Source organism: Geotrypetes seraphini, chromosome 2, assembly GCF_902459505.1.
Source record: "Geotrypetes seraphini chromosome 2, aGeoSer1.1, whole genome shotgun sequence".
Classification (NCBI taxonomy): Eukaryota; Metazoa; Chordata; class Amphibia; order Gymnophiona; family Dermophiidae; genus Geotrypetes; species Geotrypetes seraphini.
The window spans coordinates 272,716,461-272,743,408 of record NC_047085.1 but is presented as its reverse complement, the minus strand read 5'-3'; the positions used below and the strand labels follow the sequence as shown (position 1 = coordinate 272,743,408).

The following is a 26,948-nucleotide window of genomic DNA, read 5'->3' as shown; positions in this document are numbered from 1 at the left end:
TAGCTTGCTTACGGAACTGAGGAACCGTGAGCCTAAGTTGGGCAGGAAGGCACTCGCACATGCGTGGTGCGGGCAGTCACAAAGTTTTAAAGCAGTCCATACCGGGGCTCCTTGGATGATGTTACCCACATGTGAGAATATCAGACTGCTGTCCCTGGATAACACCTGTTATGGTAAGTGTGCTTTTTGGAAAGAATTGATCCAGCTATGGATCTAACTAGAGAGAGAGAGAAAACAAGAGAAAGCGAGAGAGAGAGACTTTCCATGTTCTTGATTCTTGTGAAGACAGTTGATAGAACTGATTAACAGATGATGCTTTTTTGTCCTCAATATAACAGAGGATTACAAAGCAGTTAAGACTATATCTTTTGAACAGGAATTCAAGGCTGTGATACATCACTTGCATTTGGGATACAGGGGTGCTCTCTGGACATTGAGTATATGTATTTATTAGTAGCAACAATGATCCACTATAATAGAAACACTAAGCGCGCATGTGCACTCCTACCTGCGTGTTCCATGATCCGTATGTCCATGGCAGTCAGGAGTGCGCATGCGCGCTTACAATGGCCCCACACAGTACTCCAACGTGCAAAATGCCCTGGTAGCTGAACCCAAAGTGAATCACAGCCTCACACAGTACTCCTGTGCTTACAACGGCCCCACAAAGTACTCCAACGAACCCATCCGATCCTCCCTTCCCGCGATCTGGCCGGCTCCTGTAGTCCCTTGACGTGCACTCTCCCCTTCTCTTCCTGCGGTCCCGACAAACCTCCCAACTCCAGCAGTGGCCGCAGCACTCTAAACACGCTTCTTCGTGGCCTTCTACTGCCCTGATTTGCTCTGCCACATCTCTGATGATGTCATCAGTGACGTGCCAGAGTAAATCATGGCAGTAAAAGGCCACGAAGCAGCATGTTTAAGAGTGCTGTGGCTGCTGCTGGATTCGGGAGGTTTGTCAGGACCGCGGGAAGGGAAAGGGGGGTAGGGGAAAATGCTGCTGCTGCTGCACATTGACGTGGAGGGGAAGTGAAATGCTGCTGCTGCTGCACAGAGAAGTGGTGTGGGGGGAGGGAATGCTGTTCTAAAGGGAAATGGGGGGAGGGAAATGCTGTTGCTGCTACACAGGGAAGTGGGGTGGGGGAGGGAAATGCTGCTGCACAGGGAAGTGGGGGGAGGGAAATGCTGCTGCTGCTGCAGAAGAAAGACATATGGCTTTGGGGAAGGACAAAGGGGACCTGAAGTGAAAAGATGGCCAAAGGGGTGAAACAGGGTCAGAGAGAGATGGTAGAGGGTGTGAGAGATAGAAAGGGCATGATGAGGGTCTAAAGGGTACAGAGGACTAAGGAAATGGTGAAAGGTGAGGTGGTGGGACTGGGATCAGTGGGAGGCACGATCCATCCATGGTACAGGCGGGGCATGGGTGGCTTCAGGGCATAGGTGGGGCTATTCTAGCACCCATTACTGTAACAAATGTAAAGGGCTTAAACACTAGTTGTAATATAATTATTTTATAAATATAAGTATATTAAAGTTTCACTATTTAAAATTTGGTGAGTTTATTGTAGATATTTATACTTAACAGACTCTTTTGTTGGACCTCTTGAAAAAAAGATATAGTGAATTAGAAAAGGTACAGAGAAGGGCAATGAAAATGATAAAAGGGATAGACTACTTCCCTATGAGGAAAGGATAAAACAGCTAGGATTCTTAAGCTTGGAGAAGACACGGCTCAGGGTTGATATGATAGAAGCTATAAAATACTGAGTGAAATGGAAAGGGTAGATGTGAATCACTTGTTTACTCTTTCCAAAAATACTAGGACTAGGGGGACATAACAGTGAAGCTACTAAGGCTAAGATAAGTCCCAAGTAAATGCCTTTGTCTCTTTGCACTGTAAACAGCTTCAAACTTAATGGTCCTAGCAATATATATATATGATTGTATTGTATATTATTGAACTAGAGTCTTAGGGGCCTTATAGGATATAGTCCTGTGGTATCAGCTGCAGTAAAGCATAAAGAACTTCTAGCTCTAGCTATTAAAATATTACCATTAGATGATATCACCCATGTGTGATTGATTCATCATGCTTGTCAATGGAGAATGCCAAGTACTGCAGCAATTTTCATTTTTGAAAATTAAAGTACATGGCAAAAGTAAATAAATAAAACAACCCCCCCCCCCAGACTCTGAAGGCACTCCATACCCCATCAAGATAATTTCACTGGTCATTTAAGTTATAATGATATATTTACTTACTTTATAAGTGAATGCTTTCCAAGGCAGATGTGCTACAGATTTCAGCTGTAAGAAAACAGAAAGGTTAAGCTGAGATTGCAGTACATTTGTAAAGCAAGGAAAAAGAAAATCACCAAATATAAGTGTGTATCTTACCTTGTAATTAACAAATAACTGTGGCAACATGAATAGGAATCCAAAAGCATAAACCCCTGAAAGTATACAGAAGATTCTTTTTCTTTACTGTGTTATTGTAAAACAATGAAAAACCACTAAAGCCTCACACACAAAAATATAATCAATCAAGTCAGCACAACAATTAGCTATGTATAATAAAGAATTGATAGAAAGGAACTAAAACAAATCTAACTTGTGGGAACCATCTAGTCATCAACCTCATAAGTTCATCTGTTTACAGCAGAAATATTCTACATTGTAATTTTGCCAGAATAGATACTGTTGGTCTATTTTGATACTTAACATTAACAACCAACAGCAGCAGAGATAGTCCAAGGAAGGAGGACCAGCTGAAGTAGTCACAAACCAAAAGTTATTTTAAGGAGCTCAGCCTACATCAGGAGTCATCAGGTTCTCAAAGATCAGAAAAATGAATGTATCAATAGTCACTCATTCTCATGCAAGAAAAAAAAAAAGTGTGTACTGTCAATTCCTGGTACAAACGAACTACTGATGCATGGCCTAGCTCAGTCTTCATTATACAAGAAAAAAAGGAAAACCTTATAATTAAGTAGTTTTCCCCCGTAGTTTAAATGGGGATTGTTTTAGCAAAGGTAGAAACTTAACTGTAACAGACTAAGCATTAAAACAGGAGCAGAGCTCAAACTATGTTGAAAAAAAGTTAGTTTCTGTTCTTTGCCATAAAAAGCAGGAAGCAATGCTTCTCACCTAAATTAGGTATTAAGGATCTGTGAGAAAGCACAGTTACTTACCGTAACAGGTGTTATCCAGGACCAGCAGGCAGCTATTCTCACATATGGGTGATGTCATCAGCGGAGCTCGGATGCAGAAGCTCGCAAACATACGTGCTTGAAGAAACTCGAAGTTTCGAGTTGACCGCACCACACATGCGCGAGTGCCTTCCCGCCCAACACAGGGCGTGTCTCCTCAGTTCAGATAGCTAGCAGAGAAGCCAACCAGGGGAGGTGGATGGGTTGTGAGAATAGCTGCCTGCTGTCCCTGGATAACACCTGTTAAGGTAACTAACTGTGCTTTATCCCAGGACAAGCAGGCAGTCTATTCTCACGTATGGGTGACCTCCAAGCTAACTAAAAAGGGATGGTGGGAATGTTGGCAATTTAGGAGAATAAATTTTGTAATATGTTTGGCCAAACTGTCCATCCCATCTGGAGAAAGTATCCAGACAATAATGAGAAGTGAAAGTATGAACCGAGGACCAAGTAGCAGCCTTGCAAATTTCCTCAATAGGTGTAGATATGAGGAAAGCTACTGAAGCTGCCATTGCTCTAACTTTGTGGGCTGTGACTCTACTGTGTAGGGGTAATCCAGCCTGGGCATAGCAGAAGGAGATACAAGCAGCCATCCAGTTGGAGATGGTACGCTTAGAAATAGGATATCCCAACTTGTTTGGATCGAAGGAGACATAAAGTTGAGGAGCAGTTCTGTGCGGTTTGGTGCGTTCCAAATAGAAGGCCAAAGCACGTTTACAGTCCAGGGTATGAAGAGCTACTTCTCCAGGATGAGAATGAGTCTTTGAAAAGAACACTGGAAGAAGAATGGATTGGTTGAGATGAAATTCCGATACCACTTTAGGGAGGAATTTAGGATGAGTATGAAGAACCACCTTGCTATGATGGAATACTGGAAAGGTGGATCAGCAATTAAAGCTTGTAGCTCACTGACTCTTCGAGCAGAAGTGAGGGCAATGAGAAATACCACTTTCCAAGTGAGATACTTTAGATGAGCCTTGTCAATTGGTTAAAAAGGAGGCTTCATCAGTTGAGCAAGGACAACATTGAGATCCCAAACCACAGGAGATGGTTTGAGAGGAGGTTTGACATTGAAAAATCCTTTCATGAATCTGGAAACCACCGGATGAGCAGAGAGGGGTTTCCCTTTAATAGGCTGATGGAAAGCCGCAATTGCACTAAGATGGACTCGGATCGATGTAGACTTGAGGCCAGAAGTGGATAAGTGCAAAAGATAATCCAAAACAGAAGATAATGAGGAATGTTGAGGCACCTTATCATGAGAAAAACACCACGTAGAAAATCTAGTCCATTTTTGGTGATAGCATTGTCTAGTGGTAGGCTTCCTAGAAGCCTCTAAAATGTCTCTTACAGATTGAGAAAACTGAAGAGGAGTTATGTTGAGAGGTACCAAGCTGTCAGGTGTAGAGACTGCAGGTTGGGATGAAGCAGAGATCCCTGACTCTGTGTAAGCAGAGATGGAAAAACTGATAGAAGGTATGGCTCCCTGCTGCTGAGTTGAAGTAGAAAGGAGTACCAAGGTTGTCTTGGCCACCGAGGAGCAATCAGAATCATGGTGGCATGATCGTTCTTTAGCTTGACCAGTCTTGAGAATGAGAGGGAATGGAGGGAATGCATAGAGGAAGAGATTCATCCATTGCAGAAGAAAAGCATCTGCCTCGAGGCGATGAGGAGAGTATATCCTGGAGCAGAACTGAGGCAGTTTGTAGTTGTGGGGTGCTGCAAAGAGGTCTATCTGAGGTGTTCCCCACTGTGAAAAAATGTGATGAAGAGGCGAGGAATGGAGTGTCCATTCGTGAGGTTGCAGGAGACGACTCAAGTTGTCCGCCAAGCAATTTTTTGCCCCTTGGATGTAGACAGATTTGAGGAAGGTGTTGTGGCATATTGCCCAGTCCCAAACCTTCAGAGCTTCTTGACAAAGGGAGGCAGATCCCGTCCCTCCCTGTTTGTTGACATAATACATGGCAACTTGGTTGTCCGTCCAAATGAGGACTACCTGGTCGTGAAGAAGATGTTGAAAAGCGTTGAGAGCCTTGAGGATCGCTGAGTTCCAACAGATTGATATGACACTGATGATCCATACTGGTCCAGTGGCCTTATGTACGGAGACCATTGAGATGAGGTCCCCAAGCGTAGGTCGAGGAATCTGTTGTCAAGACCTTCTGATGGGGGGGGGGGGGCGTTTGAAAAAGCAAGCCTCTGGAGAGATTGGAAGAGAGCATCCACCAACGGAGAGACTGCTTCAATGAAGGAGTGACTTATGTGTCGAGAAAGTGGGTTGCAAACCTGCATCCACTGAGATGCCAGGGTTCACTGAGGAATTCTGAGGTAAAGTCTGGCAAAAGGAGTCACATGTACTGTGGAGGCCATGTGACCTAGTAGTACCATCATGTGTCTCGCTGAGATGGAAGAGCGGGTAGACACTGCATGACAGAGTTGAAGTAGAGCTTCCAGACGTTGTTGTGGAAGGAATGCTCTGAGTTTGGCAGTATCCAGAACAGCTCCGATGAACTGGAGAGTCTGTGAGGGCTGAAGTTGGGATTTGGGAAAGTTGATTTCGAATGCCAAACTTTGTAGGAACCAGGTAGTCCGTTGGGTCACTACAATAACCCCCTGAGATGTTGAATCTTTGATGAGCCTGTTGTCGAGGTAGGGAAATACCTGAAGACCATGGTTCCTTAGAACTGCTGCTACCACTACCAGGCACTTGGTGAACACCCTGGGAGATGAAGCCAGGCCGAAGGGCAGCACTCTGTATTGAAAATGGAGATTCCCCACCCGAAACCTGAGGTATTGGCAGAAGGCCGGATAAATGGGAATACAAGTGTTGGCCTCATTGAGATCCAGAGAGCATATCCAGTCGTTCTGCTCAAGAAGGGGATAAAGGGATGCCAGGGATAACATTAAAAATTTTTCTTTGACTAAAAATTGGTTGAGAGCCCTGAGATCCAGAATGGGTCGCAGATCGCCTGTCTTCTTCGGAACAAGGAATTAACAGGAGTAAAACCCCATGTTCTGCTATTCCAAAGTAACTGGTTCGATGGCATGGAGAAGAAGCAGAGCTTGAGCTTCCTGAAGAAAAAGGGCAGTCTGGGATGGACTGGAAGGATACTGTCTTGGAGGAAGGTCTGGAGTAACCTGAGTGAACCTTCCTTGATAATGGTGAGCACCCAGAGGTCGGATGTAATTGTCGTCCATCGGTGGTAAAAATGATGGAGACGACCTCCTATAGGGGGAAAAGAAGTCAGAGTCAGAACGGTGGAGGTTATGCTCTATTTTAAACAGTCAAAAAGGCTGAGTAGCCTTAGGTGCAGCAGAAGGTTGAGATTTTTGTTGCTTCTGAGGCTGCTGTTCCTTAGGAGGAGGACGATTGTAAGGAGCCATCCTCGGAGCAAAACGCCTCTGATATATAGGAGGAGAGTGTGTAGTTTTGGCAGGAGCTGGCTTTGGCTTAGGTCTGACAACGGAAGCAAAGGATTTTTCATGTTCAGACAATTTCTTGGTGGCTGCCTCGATGGATTCATCAAAGAGATCATTGCCTGCACAAGGAATATTGGCCAAGCGGTCCTGAAGATTGGGGTCCATGTCAATGGTGTGAAGCCAGGCAAGGCGTCGCATGGCTACAGAGCAAGCAGCTGCCCGGGCATACAACTCGAAGGCATCATAAGATGACTGAAGGAGATGTAATCTGAGTTGTGATAAAGAAGCAATGACTTCTTGAAATTCAAAGTGCTTTTGAGTATCCAAATAAGTCAAGAATTTTGGTAATAGAGTGATGAGGAACTCAAAATAAGTAATAAAATGAAAATTATAATTGAGGACTTTAGAGGACATCATGGCATTTTGATAGATGCGACGTCTGAATTTGTCCATAGTTTTCCCTTCCCTTCCCTTCCAGGAGGAACAATGGCATAAACCTTGGAAGGATGGGACCTAATTAAGTAAGACTCGACAAGCAGGGATTGATGAGATAACTGAGAGTTGTCAAACCCTTTGCGATGTAGTTTTATACCTAGAGTCCAATTTCCCTGGAACAGCCGGTATGGTATAAGGAGTCTCCAGGCATCGGTCTGAGATAAAAGCTTGTGAAGAGGAAGCTTAAGTGATTCTGCCGGAGGTTGAGGAAGATGCCCGACTTCGAGGTACTCCTTAGAGCATTTGGAACCAGCATCTAATTGAAGATCCAAGTCAACAGCCATCTGATGAAAAAAAGATGAGAAAGATAGCTGATCCGCCAATGCTTTACCTCGAGAAGGACTCTAGGTCGTCGAGGCAGCCTGAGTCGAAGATGAAGCTTCGGCAGGAAAAAAGGCATCAAAATAATATGGAGAATTGGACAAAGCAATCGAAACCGCTGCATCTTCGAGGTGTGGAAGTAGAGACCTCGACTGAGGAGTCGGTGGTCTAGTCGAAGTAGGAGTAGATCGAGGCTTAGCTGAAGAGGGACGTTCTTTAGAAGAAGAACTGTGCCTGGAAGTATGCCTCGATGAAGGCCTCGATCTTCGGTGAGAACAGTGCTTGGAAGCAGATCTCGAAGAACGAGGAGACTTCGCCTCGGAGACAGAAGCAGCTGATGCCACCAAAGAATGGATAGGACTGGAGGCTGTAGAGCGAAGCTCCAGAGGCTTGATGGAGGAACCTCGATGCACTCCCAAAGACTCTGCTCTTGTATAGAGTGTGAGGATTCCTGCCGAGGCACATGCAAAGATTCTGCTCCTTGCTTCGTGTGCTTAGATGCCAGACCAAATAATCAACTGTAAGACATTATCTCACAATTATGCCATACTTCATTCTCTGGTTATTATAGATCTTACTGGTCCTCAGCGGGCCACCACGCACTCAAACTGCTCTCATGTGCTGGGCTTTATGCTCCCACTCGTCAGTGTAGTAAATATTTTAATTCTTTTAAGAGAGTATAATTTAACCCATTCAAATAAATATGTACTAAAAGTACTTAGCTGTGCAAAAGACGCTATTCAGGGGGGTAGAATCACCAAATCACCAACATGTTTCGCCCGTGTGGTTCTAAGGGCTTTCTCAAGGTTCCCACTCCCTCTTAAACGGATTTTCGTTTCAAACGCAATGGTTGGAATGAATGGTTAAAGAGGGAGTGGGAACCTTGAGAAAGCCCTTAGAACCACACGGGCGAAACATGTTGGTGATTTGGTGATTCTACCCCCCCCTGAATAGCATCTTTTGCATAGCTAAGTACTTTTAGTACATATTTATTTGAATGGGTTAAATTATAATCTCTTAAAAGAATTAAAAAATTTACTACACTGGATCCGATGACGAGTGGGAGCATAAAGCCCAGCACAATGAGAGCAGTTTGAGTGCATGGTGGCCCGCTGAGGACCAGTAAGATCTATAATAACCAGAGTATGAAGTATGGCATAATTGTGAGATAATGTCTTACAGTTGATTATTTGGATTTTGGAGTGGTCTTCATTCTAATTTACTAAATTAGTGCCTAAGGTTACATTAGATGCCAGACCAGACACTCGCAGAGACTCTGCTCCCTGCAAAGAGTGCGTAAGCTCAGACTGAGGCAACGGATGCGGCTCAAACTCGTGGGAGTCTGCTGAATGCCCAGGCTGGATGAGAGGAAGAAGCTTCAGTCCCATATTAGTAAGGAACTGAATGAATTGTTTCTCCAACATGGTCTGGAAAGAAGCCGGCAAGGATGGATCCGCGTCTGAAATTGGACCACCTGCTTTGGCTGGAGGTTCCACCGAGGCAGTATAAATGTGCTTCGACTTGGAAGTCTTAGGCACCTTAAGCACTACCGCTGGAACTATCTGCTGTGCTATCTGACCTGAGGAAACAGGGGAAGATAAAGCACCTCAGACTTGGAATGCCCTCCTATTTCTTTAAGGGAGGAGAAGGAATTTGGGAAATTTAAAAGTAACTTAAAAACTTTCCTTTTTAAAGATGCCTTTGCAAACTAATTTTATTATCTTAATACTCCTCTTTACTTTATTATATCTTTTTTTTTATTTATTACCCTCTTGTATTTTCCCTTAATGTTTCTTCTTTACTTTAATGAATTGTATGTCATCCCTCCTTACCTAATGTTAAGAATATGTTAAACTGAGTGTAATTTAGTCTTTTTTAAGTATTTGTATGTATTGTATTGTCCCCTAACAAATGTAAATTTTAATGTGTACATCGTTTAGAAGTTAGATTAAGCGATTAATCAAGACACCTAATAAACTTGAAACATGTTGTCGAAGAGAGAGCCGCTGCAAACGACGAAGGTCTGATGAGGCTCGAGGTTAAAGCAGTAGAAGCAGGAGGAGTCTCGGTCGAAGGCGAGGCCAAGGTCTCCTTCGAAGTCGAAGGATCAGATGAAGAATCCATCCCAAAGAGCTTCTCCACCAAAATACGACGACGTTTAAGGGCTCGAGGTTGAAGAAGAGCACAGCGCTCGCACGACTTTGGTTGATGATCCGGCCCAAGGTACTTGAGGCACCAATGGTGTGGGTCCGTGAGGGAAATTGCACGCTGGCAATGGCTACACTTCTTGAAGCCCATTACTAGCCAGGACATAGAAGGAAAAACGGCTGCCGCAAAATCGAAGCCCTAGGCTGTGGCCAAAAGGCCTGCCCCGGCAGAAGGATGGAAGATTGAAATTTTTTTTTAAAAAAAGTAGAAATAAAAGAAACAAAGTAAGAACAGCGATTCGTTTAGAAAAAATACAAACTGCGGTTCAGAGAAGGCACAAAGTAACGAAGTTAAACATAGAGAGTCAAAGACAGACTTCTCGGCTCTGCGGAAAACTGAGGAGACGCGCCATACGTTGGACGCGCCCTACGCTGGACGGGAAGGCACTCGCGCATGTGCGGTGCGGTTGACTCGAAACTTCAAGTTTCTTCAAGCAAGTATGCTTGTGAGCTTCTGCATCCAGGCTCCGCTGATGACGTCACCCATATGTGAGAATAGCCTGTCTGCTTGTCCTGGGATAAAGGTAAAATTAGCTGTAAAGGTCACCAGAGCAATCTGATTATTTTGTTAGCTTCAAGGGGGCAGTCCCTAAGAATCAAACCTTATATAGAGCAGAAGAATTCCAAAGAAAAAAGTAGAAAAGAAGAGGCCATTTTTCTGGGTAAGTGAATATTACTTTGCTCTGTGCTTAGATAATTTGGGGATTAAAAGATAAATTATAGGTTCCTTTATAAAGACAGTTTAAATTAAAAACAAACAAACAAACTTTACTTAGTTTCCATAGTATAAAAGCCTTTTCCCCATAGATTTAAACTTAAGATTATATCTCTAGCAGAAAGCTGAACTGTCAGCCTACAACATTTAGAGATATATTAAAAGATAGCCTAGAGCAGGGCGTAGCTCAGTCTACTTTTCCACCCACCCTCCCCAACTCCTACCCACCCCAGCACATTTCTTTACTTACAGTCTTAATTAATAGTTAATTATTCTAATTAAGACAACAGGAGACATCTTTATTACACACTCTTTATATTTCATTATTTGCTAAGAATCAAGCACTAAATAAAACGCACAATATAATCCTAAGGCTCGTTAACTAGTCTAATATTCCTAGTACCTTAACAAGGTTTAATTAAACAGTTCAATAATACTAAGATACAAACAGTGAGAGGGATGCTGTCCAGTCTTTTTCACAGAGTGCCACATCTAATCTAATCTAATCCTTAGGTTTGTATACCGCATCATCTCCACGTTCGTAGAGCTCGACGCGGTTTACAGTAGGAGAAATAGGAAGGAGCTACAACAGAGGGTTAGAGGTAGAAGTGTGAAGAAAATTTACAGGACTTGGGATGCCAAGATATAAGAGTTTCCTTGATTCCTAAGTTGGAGGGAGACTTACATTTTTTGAGAAAAGCCAGGTTTTCAGATGTTTGCGGAAAACTTGGAGAGAGCTCAAGTTCCGAAGAGGGGAGGTAAGGTTGTTCCAGAGCTCAGTGATTTTGAAGTGGAGGGAGGTTCCTAGCTTTCCTGTGTGGGAAATGCCTTTTAGCGAGGGGAAGGATAGTTTTAATTTGTGGGAGGATCTGGTGGTATTAGGGTTTGAGGAATTCCAAGAAAGAGGGATAAAGGGAGGGAGGATACCATATAGGATTTTGAAAGTTAAACAGGCGCATTTATAGTGGACCCTGGCGATTATCGGAAGCCAGTGGAGCTTGGCCAGGAGCGGGGAGACAAGGTCAAATTTACTTTTAGCGAAGATGAGCTTGGCCGCGGCATTCTGAATCCGTTGGAGTCTGTGGAGGTTTTTCTTAGTTAGGCTTAAGTAGAAAGAGTTGCAATAGTCCAATCTGGAGAGGATGATGGATTGGACAAGGAGGGTAAAATGTTTTTGATGGAAGCAGGATCTAACTTTCCTCAGCATGTGAAGGCTGAACAAGCATTTTTTTACCAAGGATTGGAGGTGGTCATTGAAGGACAATGTGGAATCAATGATGATGCCCAAGACCTTGCCACATGTATGATTATCTCCCAGTTGGCGAAAGGCTATATGTGTGTACTTGATACAAAGAGCTCCTAGATCTCAGAAAACGAGTTTGTTCAATTGAAGCTAGAATAGCAATGGAACTGAGGGAAACAGAGACCTATAAGAGAAGTCTAACCTCCAATCTGGCAGCCCCTGTACTGCCTAGGAGGAGAGGTCTCCTTAAATGACAACATTCCCCTGGCGAAGTAGGAAGTAATCCTGTAGCCAGGACCTGCCCACTAGGGGATGCAATATCCTTTCATACCACAGATGTGTCTCTAGGAGCTTCTTCCCTGGAGGGAAGGGTTAGGACAGTTGTTGTAGTTGGTGATTCAATCATTAGACATGTAGATAGCTGGATAGTTGGTGGATATTAGGACTGCCTGTCTGGTGCAGAGGTGGTAGACCTCACGCATCATTTAGATAGGATTTTAGAGACTGCCAGGGAGAGCCAGTTGTTTTGGTATATATGGGTACCAACAACATAGGAAAATATGGGAGGGAGTTTCTGGATGCCAAATTTAGGCTCTTAGGTAGAAATCTGAAATTCAGATCCTCAAGGGTAGCATTTTAAAAAATGTTCCCTGTTCCACACACAGGAACCAAGAAGCAGGCAGAACTACAAAGTCTCCTTGCATGATTGAGATGATAGAGCAGTGTTGAGGTATTTAGATTTGTTAGGAACTAGGCAATATTCTGGCAAAGGGAGAGCCTATTCTGAAAGGATGGACTCTATCTTAATTATGATGGAACCAGGATGTTGGCGCCAACATTTAAAAAAGGAAATAGAGCAGCTTTTAAAATAAAATGGTGGTGGGGAGCCGACAGTCTCCCAGGAGCGCATGGTTTGGTGTGGAGTATTTAAACAGGATATTTAAGAAATCACAAAAGAGAGGTTTCAACAATGGTGAAAGGAAGCCAGAAGTATTTAAGAATAGAGCACAGTAAAGTAAACAAATTATCCCTGTCAATTTCTAAGAAGCCTGCAGATGCAGGGAAAATGCACAATTTAAAGTGTATGTATACAAATGATAGAGGCTTAAAAAAATAAGATGCAAGAGAGAGTATATAGTACTAAATGAAGAGGTAGATATAATAGGCATCTCAGAGACTCTGTGTTACTGCCGGTTGTTGTGTTTTTCCCTCCCTCTTGTTCCTGTCTATTTCCTCTTTTCTCTATAAATGTTATAGTTCTTCCTCATTATCCTTATCGTTTCAGTCCTGTCTATGGTTTACTGTGTTACATTAATATTTGTGTCCTGTCCCATTGATTATCTATTCTTTTATATTTCCCTTTTTTTAATCTTTGTAAACCACCTCAAAGCCCGATTAGGTGGTATATCAAATTTTTTTATAAACATGAAGCTACACATTGCAATAAGAGTGGGTCAACTTGGAGGGTGGAGGGGGCCTGTGCTACACGTTAAAGAGGGAATTGAGTCAAACAAAATAAACATTCTATATGAAACAGATAGTAGCCTGGAATCCTTATAGTACATTAGTCAGATTGTGAGCCCACCAGGACAGATAGGGAGAAATACTTGAGTACCTAAATGTAAACCACTTAGGTTATAAGCGGTGTATAAATATTAAAATAAATAAAAATGTGTGAAAGGAAGGAGTATAATGGTAGGGCTGTACTACCATCCACTAGGACAGAACAGATACAGATCAAGAAATGTTTACAGAAATTAGGAAAGCTGGCAAACTGGGTAACGGTATAATGGCCGATTTCAACTACTGAAAAACATATAATGAAATAACTACTAATGTCCAATGAGAAACCGAGATCCAAAATTATAATTTAAAAAAATAGAGAAAAGAGGCCTCGGTTATACAGACTAATCTGCACAGACTAATCTGATAAATAAGTGGGTTCCACCTTAATTGTGGGCCAAATAATCTCCACTAGTAAAGAAGTACATATATAATGAATCTTAGTATTCAACCCTGGACAATCTGTTCAACAAAGCATCCAGTCTTATTCAACAACAAGGTTACACTAGACAACAGCTTTGCTAGTGTACTGTATATACTCAAATATAAACCGATCCAAATATGAACCAAGCTGACCTTTTCCCCCCAAAAAAGGAGGAAAAAAGATTGACTTGAAAATAAACCAAGATTAGATACTTGGGTGATCCTGGGGGAGGGGGGGTTGGGTGGTGGTAGGGGGATACTTTAGAAATTGTTTTGTTAGGTTCATGGACTCTCTCTAGGAGGCATTGTTTAGCCATGTACTGAAGAGCAACAGTATATCATAAGTGAAACCCATGGTGTTATGTTGGTTGTACTTTTATGATTTTTTTCCCTATTTTATGGTGCATCATTGTCTTTGGCTTTACATGGTTCAATAAAATTTATAAACTTGGAAAAAAAAAAGAAACCTGAGCGATCCGGGTGAGCCAGTCTACAAAGACTAGAGATCCTTGCCATGAGGTTTAACACAACTTTTTTTTTACATTAAATAATTTTTTAGTATAAAATCACACAATGTTTACAACAGCAGCAGTTTCAACAATATCTGTTCAGATAAACAATTCCTCCCACCATAAACCTCCTGTTCCCTACTCCCTATTTCCCCTTTCCCAAGTTTTACCAGTACTTGTAGTCCAAACAGGCCACTGGTGGAGACTGGATGCTAGCAGGCTCAATGAACCTTGGTCTGATTCAGCCTATATAATCTATCCCTGACCTCCACTTTAACCCAGACCAAAAGGTCCACCTAGAGCTCATAAAGGGGTAACTAACTTTTCTATTAGCAACTTTGGAAATGACCCCCTACTATGACAGGCATCCCTCTCATAGTGCTTTGCAATATCAGCAGCAGAAAGGGGCAGGACCAAAAAGTTACTTATCACATTAAATATTTTCCATTAAAAAATTATGACCAAAATAGACCCCTGTTTTTAAGTATATATCATGTTGTCATCAAGCTTTATGAAAGCAAACTCTATTGGTTGGTGCCTCAAAATGTTGTCCAATTAATGAGAGCTTTACTTTTCAGTGCTGAAGACATCTGCTGCTGACTCTGTATACTGATCTGGCGTCAATATCCTGCAATACAGGGGCATGCACACACCCAGCTGCTATCCACAACACACGCACCCTCCCTGGAGCAGCTATCCACAATACGTGCCCCCCCCCTCGGGCCGAGTCACTGACCTCCATGTAACCATTGATGCAGCTGCTGCAGATCTGCGGACTTCCATGCACCCTCCAGAGCCACTGACCTCCATATACCTGTGGGCTGTACCACCACCGATCCGCTGTATGTTGAACTGGGCATGGCCTTGAGCATCTGCACATGCTAAACACCTGCTGGCTCCCATCCCCTCTGAGCTTCTCAAAGAAGGTGGGAGCTAGAAAGCCTTGAGCAAATATCCAGAATGAAGTCACAAAGGAAATCTACTTTAATAACATTTAAAAAGGGCAACTATGATAAATGAGGAATTAATCAGGAATGGATGTTGTTTAAAAATACCATCACGGAAGCCCATACCAGATGTTTTTCATGCATCAAAGCAGGGAAAAAGAGCAAACAAAAGCCAGCATGTTTAAAAAGTGAAGTGAAAGAGGCTATTCCAGCCAAAAAAACATCCTTCAAAGAATGGAAAAACATAAGAACATAAGAAGTTGCCTCCGCTGGGTCAGACACGAGGTCCATCGTGCCCAGCAGTCCGCACCCACGGCGGCCCATCAGGCCCATGACCTGTAATGTGATCCTTCTCTAATCCCTTTTATCCTTCTATCTATACTCTGTCTAAAACCTATCTTTACCCCTATTTGTATCCTTCAATCCCCCTATCGTTCAGGAATTTATCCAAACCTTCCTTGAATCCCCGTAGTGTACTCTGTCCTATCACAACCTCCGGAAGCGCATTCCAGGTGTCCACCACCCTCTGTGTAAAGAAGAACTTCCTAGAATTGGTTCTAAAATTGTCCCCTTTCAGCTTCTCTGAGTGCCCCCTGGTGCTTGTGGTTCCCAATAATCTGAAGAATCTGTCCCTTTCCACCCTCTCTATGCCCTTCATGATCTTGAAAGTCTCTATCATGTCTCCTCTGAGTCTCCTCTTTTCAAGGAAGAAGAGCCCCAGCCTTCCCAACCTGTCTGTGTATGAAAGGTTTTCCATACCTGTTATCATTTTCGTCGCTCTTCTCTGGACCCTTTCAAGTATCGCCATGTCCTTCTTGAGGTACGGTGACCAAAACTGGACACAGTACTCCAGATGCGGACGAACCATCGCACGATACAGCGGTATGATGACTTCCTTCTTCCTGGTCGTAATGCCCTTCTTAATAATACCCAACATTCTGTTTGCTTTCTTGGAGGCCGCTGCACATTGTGCCGTTGGTTTCATTGTAGTATCTACCAGTACACCCAAGTCTTTTTCAAGATTACTATCCCCTAGCACTGACCCCCCCATTTTGTAGCTGAACATCGTTTTTTTTTTTTCCTAAATGCATGACCTTGCATTTCTCTATATTAAAGCGCATTTGCCATTTGCTTGCCCACTCCTCCAGTTTGTTTAGGTCCCTTTGTCTAGGATCCAAATGATCCAAATGAACAAAATCAAACATGTGCATAAGCACTGGCAAATTAGATGCAAGATATTGATATAGAAGGCTAAGAGAGAATATGAAGAGAAACGTACCAAAGAGATAAAAACTCACAGTAACAACGTTTTCAGGTATATCAGAAGCAGAGAGCCTGTGAGCGAATCTATGGGACAGTTAGATCTTCAAGCAGTAAAAGGGGCACTCATGGAGAACAAGGCCATAGTGGAGAGATTGAATCAATTATTTGCTTTGGTCTTTATGGAAGATGATATAAGAGACCTAACCTGTTTTGTGGGTGACAAATAAAAAAGTGATAATTCACCTGGATTGGATAGTATACACCCCAGATTACTGAAAGAACTCAAACATGAAATTGCTGATCTTCTGTTAGTGATCTGTAAGCGGTTGTTAAAATCATCCACAGCACTTAACGACTGGAAGGTAGTCAATGTAATGCCAATTTTTAAAAAGGGTTTCGGGGTGATCTGGAAAATTATAGACTAGTAAGCCTGTCTTCAGTGCCAGGTAAAATGAGGGAAACAATGATAAAGAATAAAATAATGGAATACATAGAAAAGCATGGTTTAATGGGACAGAGTTGGAATGGGTTCAGCCAAAGGAAGTCTTGCCTCACCAATTTGCTTCATATCTTTTTAGGCGTGAATAAACATATGATTAAAGGTGAGCCAGTTTATATAGTGTGTTTATATTTTCAGAAAGCTTTTGACAAAGTTATTCATGAGAGACTCCTGAGAAAATTAAAAAGTCATGGGATAGGAAACAATTGTTTTGTTATGGATTAGGAATTAGTCATTGCACAGAAAACAGAGGGTAGGTAGGGTTAAATGTCCATGTTTTTTCAATGGAGGAGGGTGAACAGTGGAATGCCACAGAGATCTGCACTGGGATTGGTGCTATTTAACATTTATAAATGATCTGGACAAGTAAGGTGATTAAAATTGAGGATGATATAAAATTATTGAATCCTTTATTTGGCATTGTTGCTCAGAAGCAACATGTATTTCTATGGCTCTTATGGGAGATCTGCATCTCCAAATGCCTGTTACTTGGCATCAAGTTACATAAAGCAGATGTTTCACCATTTGCCAATTAAAGGGTTAAAGTTGTTAAAAACATGTGGACTATAAAAAAAACAACAAAAAACGTAAGACGATCTTAGGAAATCGGAAGATCTAGCATACAGATGGCATATGAAATTTAATGTGTACAGGAAAAGACAATACACTTTGTGGTAGTTATAGACCCATTTCCTTTTTAGGAATAGATACAAAAATTATGGCCAGAGTCCTTGCTAATAGACTGTCATCATATATGCCATCACTTATCCACTCGGATCAGGTTGGGTTTATTGCTGGGAGGCAGGCATTTGATGGGATTAGGAAGGTGCTAAACTTGATATGGAAGGCTAAAAAGGATAGAACAGGATGGGTGGCAGTCTCCGTTGATGCTGAAAAAGCATTTGACCTAGTTGAATGGAGGTTTATGGATGCAGTCTTGGGACATCTGGGGTTTGGAAAAAGGTTTAGAGATTGGATATTTACATTATACAATTGCCCATTAGCATGTGTCAAAATAAATGGATTTTATTCTAATACATTTGAACTTCAAAGAGGGTCAAGGCAGGGATGTCTGTTGTACCCCTTGATTTTTGCATTAGTTATTGAGTCTTTAGCCCAGAAAATTAGACAATCTCAACAGGTAAAAGGCCTGAGGGTGGCAGGTGAAGAACAAAAGCTGTCTCTGTTTGCAGATGATATACTGGCTATTGTTGAGGCATCTGAGAAGATTTTAACTACCCTTAAAGATTATTATGGATGAATATGGCCAATTATTTGGGTTGAAAGCTAATCTAAACAAAACGGAAGTGATGAATATTTCAACATCGAAGGAGAGGATTATAGAATTACAGAGTTTAGTACCCCTGAGATGGGTAATGGGCTCTATTAGTTATTTGGGGATAACTTTGGGAATTGATTGGATACTTCTGTTTCAGCAAAATTATATATCATTAGCACTGGATATTCAGAAAGACTTAGAAAGGTGGAATAAGTTGTTTATTTTATGGTTAGGTCGTATGGAAGTTGTTTGGATGATGATTCTTCCTAGGTTTCTTTATTTATTTCAAGTATTACCGATAGAAATCCCAAAACAGTACAGTGGTATCTTGGTTTACGAGCATAATTCATTCCAGAAGCATGCTCGCAAACCAAAATACTCGTATAGCAAAGCGAGTTTCCCCATAGGAACTAAGGGGAATTCGCTTGATACGTTCCCACCCACCCCTACTCCCCGAGGCCAGCGGCGCTGCTCTATCCCCCCCCGAGAACCGGCATTGCTCCCCCCGAAGGCCCCTCCACGTGATCCGGCACCTCCCCCCCACGATCCGGCACTCCATCACCGCGATCCGGCATCCCCCGCCGCGATCTGAAATCCCCCAGACCTTCCCGAACACGCTTCTTACTTCCATCTGGCCACCGGCATCGGCATGTCCTGTGTATTGGTGCCGGTGCCCGAAGATCTGCCTCGTCTTCTTTGCTAGACCTTGAGCATCTGCGCAAGCTCAAGGCCATTATTTTTATTAGTTTATTAAGATTGTGAATTACATTCAATGTTGATTATGGGGTTTAGTGAGATTGCTGAATTAGAATAAAATTATAAAATAAAGAATTTAAAAAAAAAAAGAAATTTTATGTGGACAAATGCACAGTGATACACATTGGGAAGAATAATCCAAATCATAGTTACCTTTTCTAGGGCCCACCTTAGGAGTCAGCACCTGAGAAAAAGATCTAGGTGTCATTGTAAACAATATGCTGAAATCTTCCACCCAGTGTGCAATAGCAGCAAAAAAAGCAAACAGAATGCTAAATAAGACCAAGATTATTATACTGCCTCTGTATCACTCCATGGTGTGACCTCACCTAGAGTACTGCATTTAATTCTGGTCACCATATCTCAAAAAAGATATAGCAGAATTAGTAAAGGTTCAAAGAAGAGTGACCAAAATGATAAAGGAGGATGGAATTCTTCTCATATGATGAAAGGTTAAAGAGGATATGGCTTTCAGCTTGGAAAGGGATGGCTGAGGGGGTATGATTGTGGTGTAGAACAGGTAAAAATGATCAATTTTTTACTCTTTGGATGCAGTAGAAGAAAGGCCCTGTCGGGGCTGGCCGCAAACAACCTGTTTACAGTGCTGCCACTGCTGCTTTGGGTAAGGAATGGGGGGTTGGCGAGTCAGGATTGCTGCCACTGCTACTGGGTTGGTGAGGAGAGAGACATGGGATAGCCACTTGAGCCGCTGCTACTGGGTTGGGGCCTGGGTTGGTGAGGAGAGAGACATGGGATAGCCACTGGAAAGTGCAACCATAGCTGGATTGAGGAAAGGGCAAGGGATCCCTTAGCTGGCACAGCTGGAAGGCAGCTTCAGTGAGGGTCTGGGCAGGGAGAGAGAACGAAAGAAAAAAATGATAGATGGGGCAGGGAGAGAGAGAAAAAGAAAGAAAGACAGACAGACATCTATTCTAGCACCCGTAAATGCAACGGGTTTAAACATCAGGTGGCGATCCAGCACAAAGGATGAGCGAATGGGGTTCGGAGTGGAGACAGGATGCATTTGCCCATTGTGTAGCTGGGCAGGTGTGTGCGGGCAGCTGGCCACAGCTGGATTGAGGAAAGGGAAAGGGAAAGGGATCCCTTAGCTGGCACAGCTGGAAAGCGGCTTCAATGAGGGTCTGGGCAGGGAGAGAGACAGAAAGAAAGAAAGAAAGCAAGCGGGAGAGAGAGAAAATGAAAGAAAGAAAGATAGATAGACGGGGCAGGGAGAAAGACAGAAAAAAAGACAGACAAACATCTATTCTAGCACCTGTAAATGTAACGGGCTTAAACACTAGTTAGAGCATAAGAACATAAAAATAGCCTTACTGGGTCAGACCAATGGTCCATCAAGCCCAGTAGCCCATTCTCACAGTGGCCAATCTAGGTCACTAGTACCTGGCCAAAACCCAAAGAGTAGCAACATTCCATGCTACTGATACAAGGCAAGCAGTGGCTTTTCCCATGTCTCTTTCACTTTTCCTCCAGGAACTTGTCCAAACCCTTCTTAAAACTAGCTACGCTATCCACTCTTACCACTTCCTCTGGCAACATGTTCCAGAGCTTAACTATTCTCTTGAGTGAAAAAAAATTTCCTCCTATTGGTTTTAAAAGTATTTCATCGAGTGTCCCCTAGTCTTTGTAATTTTTGAGTGAAAAATTGATCCATTTGTACCTGTTCTACTCCACTCAGGATTTTGTAGACTTCAATCATTTCTCCCCTCAGCCATCTCTTTTCCAAGCTGAAGAGCCCTAACCCTTTTAGTCTTTCCTCATACGAGAGGAGTTCCATCCTCTTTACCATCTTGGTCGCTCTTCTTTTAACTTTTTCTAGCGTCACTATATCTTTCTTGAGATAAGGAGACCAGAATTGAACGCAGTACTCCAGATGAGGTCACATCATGGAGCGATACAGGGGCAGTGTTCTCCCCAGCGCTTTTCAGCTGGGCGCTCCGCCCAGCAAATTTACATTACCGCCCGGCTGTCATCTGCCGAATCCTGCTGCCACCACTGCTTAACGCAGCCTGAAGAGCCGCCGAAAGACTCCCGCTGGACTTTAAACAAAACAAACCCCAGCAAGCGACTCGAACCCGACTTCCCTCCGAAACCGGAAGTTACGTCGGGGGGGGGGGGTAGGGAAGAGAAGCCGGCACGGACCATTAGAGCCCCGGAGCATGCGGGAGATAGGCCAGCCACGGAATGAAGCTTACTTGCTTTTGCTTACTTCGGGCCTTTCTCGCTGCTAGGTCCTGCCTACTTTCTGTTTCCGCGAAGGCAGGAGCTGGCAACGAGAAAGGCCCGAAGTAAGCAAGAGCAGCAAGTTGTAAGCTTCCCTCTGTCGCTGACCTTTGGGAAATAGGTCAGCGACAAAGGGAAACTTGCAACTTGCCTTTATCTGTAGCGAATCTGCCGGGTGTGTGAGACCGGGGGGGGGGGGAGGGGGCGAATGGGAGGAGAAATGCTGCTGTACCCAATTAGAGGGGGAGGAGGAAGAGAAATACCGGTGCTTCTGCTGTACCCAATGGGGGGGGGGTTAAGAGAAATGTTGATGATGCTGCTGTTGTACTCAATAGAGGGAGGGGGAAGAGTAATGCTGCTGAACCCAATTAGGGGGGAGGGTGAAGAGAAATGCTGCTTCTGCTGTACCAAATTGGGGGGAGGAAAGAGAAATGCTGATGATACTGCTGTACCCAATGGGGGGAGGGGAAGAGAAATGCTGCTGCACCCAATTTAGGAGAGAGAGGGAAGGAGGGAGAAGGAAGATCAGGAAAAGGAGGAAAGAGATGCAAAGACCATGGGAGGGAGGGAAAGGAGATACCATACCATGGAGTGGAAGAGAGAGATGTCAGGACATATGGGGGGGGAAGCAGGGCCGGATTAAAGGATAGGCCCAGTAGGCACAGGCCTAGGGCCTGAAATGGTCAGGGGGGCCCGCCAGTGCAGTGCTTTGGGGCCTCACCCTTTCTGGATTCGCTGGCAGCAGCAGCAGCCTCATCATCATCCCGGGCGCCCCCCCAAACCCGATCCGACCCTCCTATCTCTCCCTGCTTCCCTCATCAGTGACGTGCCAGAGGGAATCACGGCAGGAGAAAGTGCTGAAGAAGCCTGCTTAGAGTAGAGCAGTGCTGTTTAGTCTCATGATGGGAGGGAGAGATAGGAGGGTCGTGGGGGGGGAGGGGAGAGTAGCAGTCTGCCCTGGGTGCTCGGCCTGGCGTCATGTACTTCTTCGGCTAGCAACAGCATTTACAATTCACTGCTGTTGCCAGCTTCAGGCTTTCCTCTCTGCCGGGTCCTGCCTACTTCTGTTTCTATGAAGGTAGGACCCGACAGAGAAGAAGGCCCGAAGCTGGCAACAGCAGCGAATTGTGAATGCTGCTGCCTGAAGAAGTTCATGACACCAGGCCTTGGGTGACAGATGGAGGAAAGGAAGCAGAGGGGGAGAGACTTGCTGCACCCAACTGGAGGGAGAAAGAAGATGAGGGAGGGAATGAAATGAGATGCCAGGGATTGGAGGGAAGGAGGAAAGTATGCCAGACCAAGGGAAAAGGAAGGGGGAAAGGAAGGAGAAGATGTCAGAGCATGGAGGGGGAGGAAGAGATGGAAGAAAAGGAAAGAAGTGAGATGCCAGAGAATCAGGGAAGGGAAGATACCAGACTGTGGGGTGTGAAGAAAAGAAAGGAGAAGAGAGAGTTGCCAGAGCAAAGGGGGTGGGGTGTTGACAGAGAGAGAAAAATGGAGAGGTGGCAGAGCTGAAATCAATCATGTACAAAGGAGAAGAGAAGGGGCACAGGATAGACAGTTTATTGAAGGAGCATAAAAAGAGGGAAGATGCCATATGGAACGGGGAGAGGGTGGACAGTGGATGGAAGGGGCTGATGCTGCATGGAAGACAGAGCGGACAGATGCTGGCTAGAAAGAAGAGTGAAGACAAGATGATTAAAGCAGAAATGACAAAAGGTAGAAAAAAATTTTTTTGTTGCTTTACATAGAATCAAGTAATATTGTATCTATTGATTAAAGTTTATAAATAGGAAATGGAAATAAGGCAGTTTTTTGGGGACTAAACCCCTTTCCTCAGGTCATGACAGGATACCATAACGGCAGGGGTGCCCAAATGGTCGAGCGCGATCAACCAGTAGATCGCAAAGGCAATGTGAGTCGATCGCGTTGCCTTGGCAATCTTTTTCTTCATGCCTCCCTGAGCCAGGCCAGGCGCGTACAAGCGCCGGACTCACAAGACTTCACCTCAGACATCAATTCTGATGTCAGAGAGGAAGTTCTGGGTCATCCAATCGCTGCCTGGCTGGCCTGGAACTTCCTCTCCGACATAAGAATTGACATCAGAGGTGAAGTCTTGTGAGTCCGGCGCTTGTACATTCCTGGTCTGGCTCATGGAAGCAGAGAGAAATCGGCATGGTGGCTTAGGGGGTAGGAAAAGAATCGGGGAAGTGGAGAAATTGGCGAGATGGCTTGGGGAGGCAGGGGGAGATAAAAAGAAAGAGAGACAGAAAGAAAAGGGGAGGGGCAGAAAGAAAAAAATATTGGATTTATAGTCAGAAGAAGGAAGTGCAAACAGAGACTCATGAAATCACCAGACAAAAAGGTAGGAAAAATAATTTTATTTTCAGTTTAGTGATCAAAATGTGTCTGTTTTAAGAATTTATATCTGCTGTCTATATTTTGCACTATGGCCCCCTTTTACTAAACCGTAATAGCGTTTTTTAGCGCAGGGAGCCTATGAGCATCGAGAGCAGCGCAGGGCATTCAGTGCATCTCCCTGCTCTAAAAACCAGTATTGCGATTTAGTATATTTGTCTATTTTTGTATAGTTGTTCCTGAGGTGACATTGCATAGAATTGTCTGCCTTGACTCTTTGAAAACCCACGGAATATAAATGATAATTAACATTTTCTCTGCGTACAGTGTGCTTTGTGTTTTTTTTAAATTTTTATTGTTGGTAGATCATTTTGACTTGGCCATTTTAAAAGTAGCTCGCAAGCCCAAAAAGTGTGGGCACCTCTGCTGTAGAGCCATTTCTTGTATGACTGGATGAGCTATAATTTATCTTTTTTTTTAGTTGTTTAAATTCATGCAGAAATAAATGGCTAGATTGAACCTAATGACTTCATTAATGCCTTTCCCTTTTTTAAACCTCTATACCATTTGAAAGAGGGCAAATTCTTCTTAAATTTAGTAAAAATATTCTGGCACAAGTGTCAAACCTTAAAAAAGGAAGTCATATTGAACATTGGAAAATAATAAAAATAATTAACTAATAAAAATAGTATACATTTAGGGCTCCTTTTACTAAGTTACGATAGTGGTTTTAGTGTGCGCTTAGCGAGCGGAGGAATTGCCATGCGCGCTAGATGCTAACGCCAGCATTGAGTTGGCGCTAGTTTTTCCACGTAGCGCAGGGGCTTGCGTGCGCTAAAAATGCTAGCGCACCTTAGTAAAAGAGGGGGTTAATTTTCCCTACCACCAAATTTCCCTATCTCGCCCCACCCGGCTACTTTTTCATGCCACCCGGCTGGAAAAAATTTCTGGGGAGAACACTGAGGGGCATTATAACATTCTTAGTCTTGTTAACCATCTCTTATTTAATAATTCCTAGCATCCTGTTTGCTTTCTTGGCCGCCGCCACACATTGGGTGGAAGGTTTCATCGTATTGTCTATGATGATACCCAGATCCTTTTCTTGGGTGCTAATCCCCAAGTTGGACCCTAGCATCTGGTAACTGTGATTCAGGTTATTCTTCCCAATGTGCATCACTTTGTATTTGTCCACATATTGTTTCAACTCAGTCCTATAGCATGTCAAGGCTCCCTCCTATAACTTCAACGAGCCTGCTGCTAGTCATTTCTTTTGCCCTTCCTACAAAAAGGGAGAGATTAAGTGCCACCAACACCTAAGAGAGAGCATGTTTTGCTGAACACTAGTCTTCAAAGACCCTCCAGACTCTAGCATATGCTACAGAGGATGACTTTTCCCACATCTGCAATGAAGTAATTACATTCTCTGCATACCTTTCAAATGTGTCCTTTCAAGGGTCAAGCTAAAAGAAAACCGAGATGGATCCTCTATGATCAACAGCCCCCAACCTATGCCTCTTTTCTGCAAAAGTCTGAAAACATGACCGAGATCTGTTTGTTACATTTTACTGATCCAATCTGGTACCACTAATGACCAGTATGGGATGTGTCACAATACACTTAAATACCTGTCCTAAAAGTGATAAAGGAGTGAAGATATAAATAATTCCTATCTGAAGCCAAGGCTGGCTTAGAGCATCCACTCCCAACAACTTTAGCTCCTTCCTCCAACCAAATAATCCTTAGTGTTCTAAAGCACTAAGATCAAAACCTGTAGTCTGAAAAGGTTAACTGAAAGCAAAAAAATCTGAAAGATGCCGATTTCTCTGTTGCATGAGAAAATGGGATTTCAGAGATTGTGTGTGTGTGTGTGTGTGGGGGGGGGGTTCTCTGAAGTAAAAAGGAGATCCAAGGTACTATCTTAGCCCAAAACAAAGGAGAAGCCAGGAGAATCAAATCCTAAGAGAAGGGGAAGCAGGTTGAGGATGGTGGAGAAAGCTAAGATACTTGAGCAAGACAAAATACAGGGGAGTTGGTGGGAGAGATACACACTGGCAGAAAACAGGTGATATTACATGTTATCATGCCTATTGAGCCACCCAGTAAGTGCCATGATCATGAATCAAGTTGCTAGGAAAATGGCAATTCACAAAGTCTGGAGGTGCATGTACAGTAGAATGTGCCCTGGAAAGGACAAATATTAAATTAAATAAAAATCTAGTAAATAAAGGAGGAGAGCTTCTTACCCATAACATAGTGTGTGTGGATATGAAGTCATTCATTCCAGATAAAAGAGAGTGCTTCAGACATGAAGTGTTCCAAATTCAGAAGGAGAAGATTCTGGAGAGTCCCAAGGAAGGATTTTTTTTCCCATCTTGAGAATTCCTTTGCAGCAAGCATCTGAAGTAGAGAGATACATGGGAATGGAGATTGCGGGGTTCCTACGGGGGTGGAAGAAGTTGCTGCAGGATTCCAGAGTAGGGCTTGGAATGCACTAAGAGAAGCAGCTGGAGCATAAGAATAAGGCTTGGAACATATGGAGAGAGGCAGCTGGAGCACTAGACTGAAACATGGAATACCCAGAGAGGCAGCCAGAACACCATACTGAGGCTTAGACTCACTGGTTGACTAGTGAATATCATCCAAAAAACAACAGGAGGCTGTTGGGGTTGGAAGAAACAGAGTGATGTGAGCAAGTAAATAATAGTGTCAACTCCTGTGGGTATTGGTAGGGATAGAATGCATCTTTAGCAGGTATGGGTGGGGATGTGTTAGATTTCATTGGGGATGGGATGTACAACTCTCTAGTTTGAGGATTTGTTTTTGGTTTTAAATTACCCATTACCTGAGAGCGAGTTTATACTTATTTTATTCCATTCAGTAGACTCCAATGGAAATGTGATGACATGTGGATGGTTAAAGAATTGTAAACAAAAGAAAAGGAAAAAAAATCATCAGTCCCCAGCATAAGATCTTGAAGTTTCATTCTTCTGCCCACTCCTTGTTGTTAGGTGCCATGTACCTGTGCTCGAATCCTAGTAACTTGATGAATTGCGGATCTAAAAAGAAATTGGTTTTGTGCTAGTCCGGAAAAGTCCTCCAGCATTATCCCTATGGTTGTTTTCAACATATCCAGCCATCTGATTGCAGGTTGCCCTCTTTGCTTGGTTCCTTCAATCTTTGCAAACATGATGTCCTTCTCCAGTGATCTCTCTCTTCTGATGGTGTGACCAAAATAAGACAGTCGTAGCTTCATCATTTGGGCTTCAAGTGACATAGCCAGTGTGATCTCTTCCAGAATCAATTTGTTAGTTCTTCTGGCAGTCCATGGCATACCTAAAATGTCAGACTATGTACCACCCATCTGAGCAGCAGCAGATGGGCAGTGTTGGAGGTGGAGGATCACGCTTGATGCGACAACAGCAACATCATCGCACAGAAGAAAAGCCCGGCAATCTATTTCCGTGTTCTGCCAAGAAAACTTGATGAGACATTCAGTGCTG

At 43.4% G+C, this 26,948-nt stretch overlaps 1 protein-coding gene across 1 annotated transcript in view; it reads right to left on the bottom strand.

The window, feature by feature from the left end:
• CLPTM1L (CLPTM1 like) overlaps positions 1-26,948 on the bottom strand; it is a 332,661-nt gene that overhangs the window by 23,167 nt on the left and 282,546 nt on the right. Inside the window, exons 14-15 of the mRNA XM_033929667.1 lie at positions 2,398-2,453; positions 2,263-2,307 (exon numbers count right to left, since the gene is read on the bottom strand). Of these exons, the coding sequence (XP_033785558.1) occupies positions 2,263-2,307; positions 2,398-2,453 (101 nt within the window). The remainder of the gene's footprint in view (positions 1-2,262; positions 2,308-2,397; positions 2,454-26,948) is intronic.